Consider the following 12,055-nt stretch of genomic DNA (forward strand, 5'->3'; position numbering starts at 1 on the left):
CATTAAGCGACTCACTTTAGAATCTAGTGTTCAAAAAAAAAAAAAAAAGGATCTAATGTCCATCTTCAAAGTATTCTTTACTAAATATCACAAGTCTATTACATGGGATGTAAAATTTAGTATAGTCACATTCAGTCCACGTAAATGTGAGCATTAACCCAAACATAGGCCGAACGGTTTCTTGGACAAATGGGAAAGGACTGTTGGTAGCAATGAGTAGAACGACCTGTCATCTAATCTAACCATTAGATTCCCCTGCTGTTGTCGATCAAAACACTTAAGTAATTCTGATTCCTTGACACCCGAGACAACTTCTTCCAGACACGCCACAAAATGTCAACACTGTGATGAGGGAGTCAGTCCGAGAATTCCAGCCAAGGCAGAAAAATAATCACCGGAGTGATTAAAGCCGTCACGACACCACACTAATGACCACTTGCCTTGTCTGTTTACCATGAAAACCAAACACGAAGGCCCATATTTTGTCCAGGTGGAAAGTCCATGGCTTGGATGTGTAAATATTCACTGTTTCTCTCAACCCATTGTGATGGGATGTGCAGGGAGGCCTCACACACAGCTCTTTTCATGCAACTGTCCTGCGGAATGAGATGAATCTTCCTCCCAAACTGAGCTGCCCCTCGTGGAGCCATGAGGCCAGAGGAGAGGATTCAGGCTGCAGGTGTCTCCGTTCATGACTATGTCCTGGCCCTGAAGCCCACTCACAAACGGCCTGCTCTCCTGCGACAGGTGAGAGTGCTCTCTCCCTGGGAACCTGGGGAGCCTCTGTGCACAGCCCCAGAAACGTGTTCTGGGCACCCACGCTTTACTGAGACTTACATTTCCTACTGGCGTGGGTACAGGTGTGTAAGGCTGTGATGAGGTCCAATCATGGGAGACGGATCTAAATGCATCACCTTAATTCGGCTGTGAAATAGAGTACTCAAATACCACCAACGTCTCATGGGAACTCAGGTTGTCCCCTAAATAATTTCACCTCCCCAGAGGGACTCAAATACACCACCGATGTCTCAGGGGAAGTCAAGTTGTCCCCTAAATAATTTCACCTCTCCAGAGGGACTGCAAAAACAAAGGTAAATCTTCAGTCTCAAGAAGCCTTCCTAAGCCACATTTGCATTTATCCTACTTGTCGGGTTAACCCTCCTGGCCATGCTCCTGGCTCATTCAGTGCATATTTGCTGAGTGTTTGTACTGTTCTGGGCACACTGCCGGCCATTGGTATACAGTCATGAAGAGAGCAAAAATGAGCTTTGACTTCACTGACAGTCTAAGAGAAGAGGCAAATTCATTAAATAATCCACAAAAATATCTTGGTCTTTTACCCCCACCATACCTTTTCTCTTACATCACTTCTCCCCGTTAGGTTTTTTTTTTTTTTTAATTTTTTTTTATGTTTATTTCTGAGACAGAGAGAGACAGAGCATTAGTGGGGGAGGGGCAGAGAGACAGAGGGAGACACAGAATCAGCAGCAGGCTCCAGGCTCTGAGCCATCAGCACAGACCCCGACGCGGGGCTCAAACTCACAAACCATGAGATCATGACCCAAGCCGAAGTCGGTCGCTCCACCGACTGAGCCACCCAGGCGCCCCTCCCCATGAGTTTGTAATTCCTACTCCCTCTCCATGGTCCAGTTGCAATATCTTTATCCATGGCACAAGCTCTCTGTGACCAATCCCAATCGGCCCCTAATAACCTGCTTCTTCTCAGCCTCATGCGTTGTTGACCATAAGCATCACCAAATAATCTAAATTCATGCCACCAGTGAGCTCATATCACCAGGAAGACACCAATAACTGACCACAGCCCTCCTTCCACGGAGCCAAGAAGTACCCTCAAGATCTCACCAAATACAGAAGATCACTACCAATCAACTGGAACTGATTCTTTGAAAGAAATATAAGATCATCCTCAGTCCATCCCATTAACTAGCCAGTTACTACTCACCTCTACCTTCTGTTGTCTTTGTGCCCTCCTTTGTACCCTTTGTACCCTTTGGTACCGTTGTACCCTTTGTACCCTTTGGTACCTTTGTACCCTTTGTGCGTACTGTCTCCACAACCACAACATAAATGACTTCAGTGACAGGGACCACACCTTATGTTACTTTTAACAACTCTAACTCAGCAACTGTATGTTGAGCACGGACTCTGGGGATGCCCTGTTGTTGGCACTACAGGAAATACAGAGATGAATGGGACACAGTCCCTCCTGCCAACAACCCCCCGTTTTTTGGTGGTTTTTTTTTTGACGGATAAAAATTCACAAATAGCTACAACTTGAGACAGAGTACAACGAATAGCCTAAGAAAAGGCTGGAAGTTGAGAGAAGCCACCGATGAAATCCAGCTGGAAGCATGGGGAACGTTTCTTAGAGGAGGTGGCATCTGAGATGGACAGTGACGATTGGAGAAGGAGGAAAGAGGAAGCAAGGTGTCGCTCTCCGGGCATAAAGAAAGGCATACGCAAAGCCAGAGGAAGAGGAAAGTTTAGGATCCTTCAAGTATTCTCCTTTGGCTCCAAAGTACTTGGCATGACATCTCATTCATAGTAGGTATCCAACAGGGGCTGGTAAGTAGACACTTTAGGCAGTACCTGGTCAATGACAACACAAAGGAACCAAAGGGTCCGGGAGCGCCTCACATGCACGCACACCCACCCACAAGCCCCACGATAACAGACATTTTCCAAAGTGGGTCTCTAGGCTCCACCAGAGACAAGAAATGAGCAGACCTGGAGTAGATGCCTCGTTCTGGTTGTGTTGGTGCCGTTACCGGATTGCAGCTCCGTTCTTGCAAGGTTATGGATCTGAGTAGATTTTCGGTCTCCAGTGTTTTGAAAAACGTAGGTGTTCCTCGGATGTTGGCAAATGGTATAGGGAAAGGAGCTTTGTACTCAGCTTAACCTGAGGACGCAGTGAGATAAGTGAGCTTGAACACTGTCTTTTTCACAGTACTTCTCTGAGACTGGGAGAAGCTACGTCACCGTGATCCTCCAAGAGGAGGGGGGATAGTGTGATCATTTCCTAAATGCAATATGGCCATAGTAGCTTGTATTAAAAAAAAATGGCGACTCTCGTGGTATAAGTATTCCATAGAACACTCTAGGATTTGGTGGGTTAGATGCAATTATAAAGAAAGTGGAGGAAACTCAATCCAGTTTCGCCTAAATGATGGAGACCGAGGCCGCAGCCAGTATGTGTCAGCTTCCAGGAAATCTGGTGGATGTGCCACGTATCTATTCCTTTTTCCACCCACCCTCCATTTTACCACATCCTTTCCCATCCTACCCACTTAGGGATAATAAAAGCTAACATTCGTTGAGCCTTCCCTTTGTGCGAGGCCTTTGTGTTTTAACTGCTTTAACCCTCACGATAATCTTCAGCACTATCATTACTCCAATTTCATAAATGAGGTGGCCGAAGGCACCGAGGAATTGAGGAATTTTCCCGTGGTCACCTGTATAGTAAGTGGTAAAGACAGTACAGGAGTCCAGGAGGAGCTAAGGCTCCTAAGGGCCACACTAGTATCTACCCCGGGGTGGTGAGAAAGGGGGAGGGAGATCGCACGAGGACCCCTGGCTTCTCTCTTTCCCCCACTGCTTATGTTGGGTTAGTCTCCCAGTGCTCCCCTCCCCCATCTACCCCTTTCCCCCCCCAACCCCCATCCAGTCTTCAGAGAAACAGAATCCAATGGCCCCTCACACAGCATCTGCTGGTTCAGATTAAGACCATCTCAGTCTGGCCTCGCTCATCACCCCTGCTCATTCCTGTGCCCTCCCCCCCTCAGCCGTCTGTCCCAATGTTTACTAGTTCCTCCCAAGGAAAGAAAAAAGACAAGTCCCTTTGGCCTCTGCCCCCCGCCCCCCTGTCCTCAAACACCGCCTCACAGTCACCCCCGATTCCCACTCCCAACCTTTTTTTGTATCCCTTTTCTCTCTTCTCTCATTACAGATTCATCTCTCCTCTCCTCTTTGCCTCCCACTGCCGAGTGACAAATCCCTCTTAAAATAACACTGGTGACTCACCCAGCGGATACTGTATTCCATTTATGGGTACCTTTGTTTCCCCAAGGGGCACAGAGCATCTCACAGATACTCAGTCTTATTTTTACCTCGCCCTTGGCAAAAGAGGGTCTGTCAAAAGGGAATAAGAGTGTAGCTCGGGTTTTTGTCTGAATGACTGGAGCGCTGGGGCCTATACAGTCTTTTTACGCTCCCAGGCCTCCTCCTTCTGTTTGACTTCCGGATCCATTAGTAACCTCACCAGAAATTCGACGAAAATCTTATTAATCACCTGTGCTCTTTCTTGACCAGCCACCCAAGCTGGAAGCCTCGGAACAGCCCCACTTCCTTCCTCCCACTGGTTCCGCCCGCACATCCGGTTGACAACCAAAGCCATGCCGGTCCCGCCTTGGGGCTCTGGCTCCTATTCCCACCGCCACCACCTCATTCGGGCCACCACCTCCTCCAGCCCGGCCTGATGCAGCAGTCGCCTCGCTGTTCCCCCCCACCCCCAACCATTTTCTGCACACACACGCGCGCACACACACACACACACACACACACACCCCAAGGTAGTATTTCCAACCTCAATCTGATCACGCTGCCCCGCCGAGGGGTGCTCCCGTGAAACCCCTCCCCTTTTCCAGGGCATTCGGGGCTTCTCAGTCTAGCCTCAGCGACCTTGCCTTTATGACCCCCTGTGTCTTCACCCCAGCAGTCCCAGAAAGAAGCAGTGTCCCTTGACGTTCCTGGATTCTCCTGCCTCCGGGCTTTCATACCTGGGACCCCGCCCTGGGGAAGGAGCACCGGCCTGTAGCATCTCTTCCCGGAAAGCTCCTTCTCGGGTGTAAAGGTGCAATTTTTACATCACCTCTTCTGCAGAGCTTTTCCTAGCCTCCCTGGGGCACTTTGAACTCTTCTCTCTTCTCCATGCCTATTGCTTTTTCCGATAACTGCTAGAGTAGAGATACGTATAATGTAGTCTATATCCCACCAATTGGAAGCCTGCGATGTCCCGGGCACTATGCCAGGCACTAGGAAACAGAGAGATCAAATTCACAGTCCCTACCTCCACGACGAAGACGGGAAATAAAGAAAAGTAATTGGTATTTCAGAGTGAGATGAGCCATAACAGAGCTAAACCCAGGGGCCGAGTGGGCACATGCGAGGCCGTCACCTAGGCTGGGGACATCCCAAAGCTCTGAGAAGAGACCAGCCCTGAGCTGAGCTTCTGGGAATGTCCAAGTGGGAACGGCTTTGGGGACTGCCCTTTCTCCCCCACGAGACCGCGGGCTCCATAACAGCGGACCAGATCCTGTGCCCCCTGTACTTGGCAAGGGCTCAGCAAATTCGCAGGAAACCGAAAAATCAAAAGGTTTGGGCTGTGGATCTCTAAAACCCCCACCGATACCAGGTTTATGGCTTCTCAACCCAGCCTCCTCCTTCCTCTTGGTGGTTGACTCATCTTGGTCCCACAGATCCAATCTTAGCCAGTAAATAATGCAAATAATAAGGTGATTCCACAAATGCGGTTTTTCCGCATCCCGGCCCTGGCCGCCCGCGGCCCAGGAATCGGGGACCCAACTGGCTGGCCTAAGGCATTTGGCGTGACAGCTGAGCCACCCGGTCAGAGTCAGGCAGTCACGCGTCCCTAACGGGCACCCGGGCTAAGCAGAAAAGGCCCGAGAGGAAAAGGGAAAACGTGTCACCCCAGGCCAGGCCAAGTTCAAAAGTCACCAGGTCCAGAACCACCTCCCAACTGGCTCCCCAGCCCCCCCACCTCATTCTCTGCCTTTCAATTTCTACTTCGAAACCAGGCTCATTTCCCACAGCCTTGCACGTGTGGGCGACTGCCCCCACTCTCCGCTCTCCCTCTCGTCACCCTGTGGCCCTCTGGTGAACTTGTCCCCTGAGCTGGGTAAGCTCCCCACAGGGAAGGACTGTGTCTGGTTCCCCCCCTCCCCCCCCTGCATCCCAGGGCCCAGAAAAGCATCCAGACTGCGTGCATCAGGCACACGTAAGCGTCTGCCGGATGAGTGCGAGAAAGAACACGAACGGATTAATTAGTTGGTTCGATGAAGGTATTATGTAGGCCTGCTCATCTCTTCGTGGGTTCTGTGTATGTGGTCTGGCCTTCAGGGGACTGGCCTCTGAGGAGAGAAAGGCAGCACGACCTAGTGGTCACGAGCTTGAACTCGGACCACACCTCCAGGGGCTCGGATCTGAGCTGCAGGCCTCACAATTTGCACGCGTTCGTGGTTTTGTCTCCAATCGAGGTCGGTTATGCGATTCACTGTCTTAACAGCTGCAAAGCAATCCACTAGCGCTGGTGACATAGTCACCCCTAGTTAAGTCTTTGCTGTAGAAAACAGAACGGTACTAACACATGCAAAGTCAGGACATGCTGCCCGTAGGTGACAGGACAAGAAATAAATGATAGGTTTATGACTTAAAGCTATAAACAGAACGAACTGAAAATAGCCACGTAATCATACAGAGACAACGGCAGAAACTTGGGGCTAAGTGAGCTAAGTTCTCGTGGTTCGTAGAGGCAGTCACAGATAATGTCCAAATCGACAACCTGGAAGACAGTGGTGTGAAACTCTTGGTGATTTGAAGGTAACTATGGGAAGGACCCTCCGCCAAAAGAGTGAAAAGCAGTTGTTTGTAAGGAGGAAGATTAGAAAAGAGAACTCATAGGGCCGGGGACTGTGGGTTTCCTTGGCAGCCCTTTTGTGCTATTTAAATTTTGACCATATACATGGGGCGCCTGGGTGGCTCAGTCGGCTGAGCGTCCGGCCTCGGCTCGGGTCATGGTCTCACAGTCCGTGAGTTCGAGCCCCGCGTCGGGCTCTGGGCTGACAGCTCGGAGCCTGGAGCCTGCTTCGGATTCTGTGTCTCCTCTCTCTGCCCTTCCCCTACGTGTGCTCTGTCTCTCTCTCTGTCTCTCAAAAATAAATAAAATTGTAAAAAAAAAATTAAATTTTGACTATATATATATATAGAGAGAGAGAGAGAGAGAGAGAAGGAGGGAGGTGCTGTACAACGTTTGGCTGAAACCCCTCGGCATCACACAGCACCTCTTTAGATAATGTGGTAAGTTAACAAGACGCACATACATACATTCTTCCACATATCCCATGATCTCATGAAAACCTGTAGCATCTGGGAGACATTGGGGAGAGGCACATACGCAGCTCATTCAAGAATCCGTGCCTTCCCCATCCGTGACTTTGCCGTGAGTCGCCCCTCACAAAGCGAGTATTTTAGCCTTGGTGCTCGTTTCTTCAAGACCGGCTTTCCAACTTAGGGTGGGCAAATTGAAGCGGGAGGGATAGATGGGTCCACAGTGTCCTGGGAAGCAGCTTTCTGGTGGTTTCCGCTCTGGCTCGCTAGCTGAATGACTAGAAGTGAGCTGATTCCAACCAGCTGCCCTCAGTTACTCTCTGAAAGCATTTGATAGCGTGGAGTGCCCCCTGAGGACTAGAGAGTAGTAAGTCCTCTCTCTTCGCTTCAAATGATCAAAGCACAGTAAGTTCCTGCAGTTTAGAGTCAGACCTAGATGTCCGCATCACCAGCTACTGGGGTAGTATAGCCATAAACGTGAATCAAATCGGCAATTTAATGAAAACGTGAGAGAGCGTGGGTCTGGGATATTGAGCGCCTGGATGCACGTTTCATTAAAACTTTACCGCAAGTTGTGATCACATTCAAGGAATGTTCCAGGTTGACAGTGTTTGAGGTGTTTAAAAGCTTACTGGCAGGCAAGCGTGCCTAGAACGCTCCCTGAAGTGGTGACAATTACAGATGTCACAGAAAGGCAGCATTGCCCATTCAAAGAGCATTGACGGTCATTTGAATAAAGTATCTTCTCACCAAACGTCTGACCTTTGCTACCTTGACAAAGAACCGACACGTCCTGTGTCTGCGTTCTTTCGCGGAAGACCCAAAGAAACATAGAGGGATAAGAGAATTTGCTAGAGATCAAACATGACTGAAGCCACTTTTTTTTTTAATTTTTTTTTCAATGTTTTTTATTTATTTTTGGGACAGAGAGAGACAGAGCATGAATGGGGGAGGGGCAGAGAGAGAGGGAGACACAGAATCGGAAACAGGCTCCAGGCTCCGAGCCATCAGCCCAGAGCCTGACGCGGGGCTCGAACTCACGGACCGCGAGATCGTGACCTGGCTGAAGTCGGACGCTTAACCGACTGCGCCACCCAGGCGCCCCAGAAGCCACTTTTTGAGTAGGTGGACGCTCAGGATAGAAATGCAACGACAGTATTTTCTCCCTTATTCCACAAACAGAACTCTATTAGGAAAACAGGTTGAGGTAGATCTTAAATCGTTTCCATGGTCACCATTGTCACTTGTGACTCGAGTGTGGAGAACCACTGCAAGCTGGAACCCGAGAATGGTGAATACAGCTCTCGTCTCTGACAGACATGGCCAAAATCGCTCCCGTCATGAGTTCCATCGAAGGGAGGTACGGTTAGGACGGAGCTAGAACTTACGTGATGTATTACGCTTTCCCAACACGCAATGCATAGGCCTTGAGACTCTTATGAGTAATAAATATTTATTAATTAAAGCATCTACATGAATATGAGAGACACAAAAAATAAAAATACAAGAAAATAAGTGGACTCGTGCAGCACTTTTATAAAAAGTGAATACAATCTAATTAGTCCAGGAGTTTGTAAGGGGAAATGAGCTGGCGGGCTAGCGAGGGAACAAGGTTCCAGAAGGCCACTATGTGGTCAGGGTCACAGCTGAATTGGTGAAATGTTGGGCTCCTGTTGGCTTGGTCTGTTTCATGTTTCTTCTGGTGGACTTGTCCACATTTTCTACTGCCTTTTTCACCCACTCGGCTTGTGGATCCGCGCAGACCTTGAGGCCACGTCTGGTAATGAATCTGCAAAGCAAGGCAAAGATAGAGTCAGTCACATCCGTCTTGTTTTGGGGACAAAGGTGATTTCCTTATTTAATTTCTTTGGGTAAAGTTGCACTTATGTGTTGGGGGAGCTGCTCTTCTGAAAATGAGATCCTGGAAAGACAATGGTTCCCTGTAGGCTGGTTCGTCACGCATTTCCTCAAGATACAGTAACTGCTAAAATATGGCGCCCGACTTTAGCACACCATAAGGAAAGGGAAGGGAGGTGAAGGGAAGGGAAGGGAGGGTGAGGGAAGGGAAGGGAAGGGAGGGGTGAGGGAAAGGAGGGGAAGGGAAGCATCTCACACCAGTGTGGCCCTATGGTCAGATCCCGACCCAAACCAGCCATCTCCCAACCCAGCCTTCAGAACGAAGCACAATATTCATCCGATTCCCAGTCAGACTCTTCCGCTAAGCTAAATCAGACAGAAGGATGATATTCTTTATCTGATTGCCAAATTGCTTTCGAAAATTGCCACTCGGTGCTCCATAAAGACGTGGCTAATACAGAAAAACAAAGGGGCTGTTGCTTCGCTTGAAGTCTTCCTCTGGGCCAACTTCCTGAGGAGGGCAGTATTTCTATACGCTGTGTCCCATCAAGCCCAGCTTTTGGGGAAACAAACTCACATCACTGCTTTCATGGAGCCCTCCTTGATGGTGTAGGTCTTGATGTTTTTAACTGGCAGTTTCTTGGTCGTCAGGCTCACGCAGATGCTCCTTTCTAGAACTTCACTCCCCACGCCTGGTGAAGAAAACCAAGCAAACAAAAATAAAATATCGTTTCAAAGAGCATGAATGTTGCAATGCTACGAATAAACTGACAAAGGGTGATGTGATAAAGAGTAATTTGGGGAAGGCAACAGAAAATGTGGGGGAGCCACATGTATTATTTTAAATGTTAAAGTGTGAGATATATAAAGGATGTCGTTCATCAACTGTTCGTCCTCAGTAGAAACCCCCACAAGGGGGATTACGCTTCAGCTTAGACAGCCATCTGACATTGAAGAAGGGGAAATAACTGGGGAGGGGTAATAATAATTAAGAGTTTGGTAGAATCTCTTTTTTTTTAATGTTTATTTATTTTTGAGATAGGGAAAGAGGCAGGGCATGAGCAGAGAGAGAGCGGGAGGCACAGAATCCGAAACAGGTTCCAGGCTCTGAGCTGTCAGCACTGAGCCTGATGTGGGGCACTGCTTGGGAAACAGCATTTTTCTCTGAGAAGCACCTAACATGGATTCCCCAAGACCCCAAGAATCCTCTAGACTCCAAACCCCCACCTCTTCTTATTCCCAGCAGCGTCTGTGCGCGTGTGTTATGGCTGAAGGCATCGCCCTCGCTCATATTGCTGAGCTGAGTCAGAGCACAGATTGCTAGAGGCTAAACCCCAGTGGGACGCGTAGCGGTCGGTCGTTCAGGGTAGAAACTTGGGAAGTGACTCAGGGAGGAAACTTGGCTACAAATTAAGAGACTGAAAGGAGAGTTAGCTGAAACCTTAATTACACTCGAAGGATAGTCCCTCTTACTGCCAGAGCCATGAGAAGTAAACTCCAATCAACTGTGGGGGGAAATGATCCTTTAAGAAATAAAGATGCGTAAGGGTGCGTGGGTGGCTCAGTCGGTTAAGCGTCTGACTCTTGATTTTGGCTCAGGTCGTGATCTCGGGTTTGTAAGTTCGAGCCCCACGTCGGGTCCCACACTGATAGTGCGGAGCCTGCTCGGGATTCTCTCTCTTTCCCTCCCTCTCTGCCTCTCCCCTGCTCTCGCTCTCTCTCTCTCTCTCTCTCGCTCTCTCTCTCTCTCAAAAATAAATCAGTAAACTTAAAAAAAAGAAAGAAACATGTAGAACAGTCAGGTGAGGCTTAGTATAGCTAGGTCTCATCTTGGTCTGTCTTACAGGATTCTCTGAATGGGTATAAGGCATTGATCTGTCAGCCCTTATCACATGGTCTCTTATAAACTAAAGAAGTTTATCATTAATGGGAACAACATTCATAGCAGTAATCATAGACTCTCCTTCCTACTTGAAGGTGATACTGATTTCCTGGGTATGAAGGCATGAGCTCCCATTCATTTTTTCAAACAGAAATTTATGATTTGCCTCAAGACATACACCCTCCAATTCATCCTCGCATTGTGGCGAAAATTTCCAAAATTCTGAGAATGGATCAAGGGAGCTATTAAACAGGCAAAAGCTACAAAGGCGTAGACAATCATCACCACCAGGCCACGGCTAACGTTAATCAAGAAATTATTACTCATGAGGAAATCTGCTAAGTCGCCCTAATTTTTTTCGTTTACATGTTAAGCCCAGGTGAGAGTGTCTGTCATGATATTCAACTTACAAGTAAGTGTAGGTCCAGAGAGGCTACGAAACGTACCCTCAAGTCACCCAGTTACGAAAAGTTGGAGCCCAGACTCTAAGCGAGTTCTGTCTGTCTTCGGCATCCATCAAGTCCCCCGAAAGCAAAATTACCCTTCCCATTCTGCGCAGGGGAAGTCTGAGGCTGACCCCGGGGAAAGCAGTTTTCTCGAGTCAGAACCTGACTCAGACCCCAGACGTGTGCCCACCTGCCTGCATTATCTGTTGCCCGTCTCACGCAGAACCTATCGGCTTACCTTCCGCCATGAATTTGGTGAGAAAGCAGATGGCGAGCAGGGCCAGGACGAGAGGTCTCATGGCTGAAGTCCTTCTGAGCTGTGCAGGCAGAGTGAAGATGCGACCGCTCTCAAGAGCCTCTTTATTCCTCCAGTGGTGAGCGCACTTCCTGTGGTAAGAGGGGGCTTTCGGGGTGGGTGTGGAATCGTGGAAAGTCTTTGCAGTACAGATGCCTTTCTCTCCGAAGAAAAAGTTCCTTTGCCCCCCCCCACGCCCCCCCACTCGCGCTAACCCCACACCTTGTGGCCTTGGCCCCTTGTGGTGAATGTGTCAGTGAAACCAAATGCAAGCAGATGAGGAATGTGGTTTTGTCTCCTCTCCTGTCACCGATCTGAGTTCAAATCTTCCGCTGCAGGCATGGCCCAAGGACACATCGGTACCGTGGCCCAGTGTGGGGACAGTGTAAGGAAATGAGGTGCGGTGGTCACAGCGGTCCTGCTTCCCCACCT

The 12,055-nt window shown here is 49.0% G+C and overlaps 1 protein-coding gene across 1 annotated transcript; it reads right to left on the reverse strand.

Moving 5' to 3' along the window:
* Nucleotides 1-8,582: 8,582 nt before the first annotated feature.
* On the reverse strand, nucleotides 8,583-11,747 carry XCL2 (X-C motif chemokine ligand 2). The gene is made up of 3 exons (XM_040451639.1): nucleotides 11,567-11,747; nucleotides 9,578-9,692; nucleotides 8,583-8,932 (listed from the first exon to the last, which is right to left on the reverse strand). The coding sequence occupies exons 1-3, from the start codon at nucleotides 11,625-11,627 to the stop codon at nucleotides 8,770-8,772; spliced, it is 339 nt and encodes a 112-aa protein (XP_040307573.1). The 5' UTR covers nucleotides 11,628-11,747; the 3' UTR covers nucleotides 8,583-8,769.
* Between the last annotated feature and the right edge of the window lie 308 nt (nucleotides 11,748-12,055).

This window comes from Herpailurus yagouaroundi, unplaced genomic scaffold (assembly GCF_014898765.1).
Source record: "Herpailurus yagouaroundi ecotype Mexico unplaced genomic scaffold, PumYag 205, whole genome shotgun sequence".
NCBI lineage: Eukaryota > Metazoa > Chordata > Mammalia > Carnivora > Felidae > Herpailurus > Herpailurus yagouaroundi.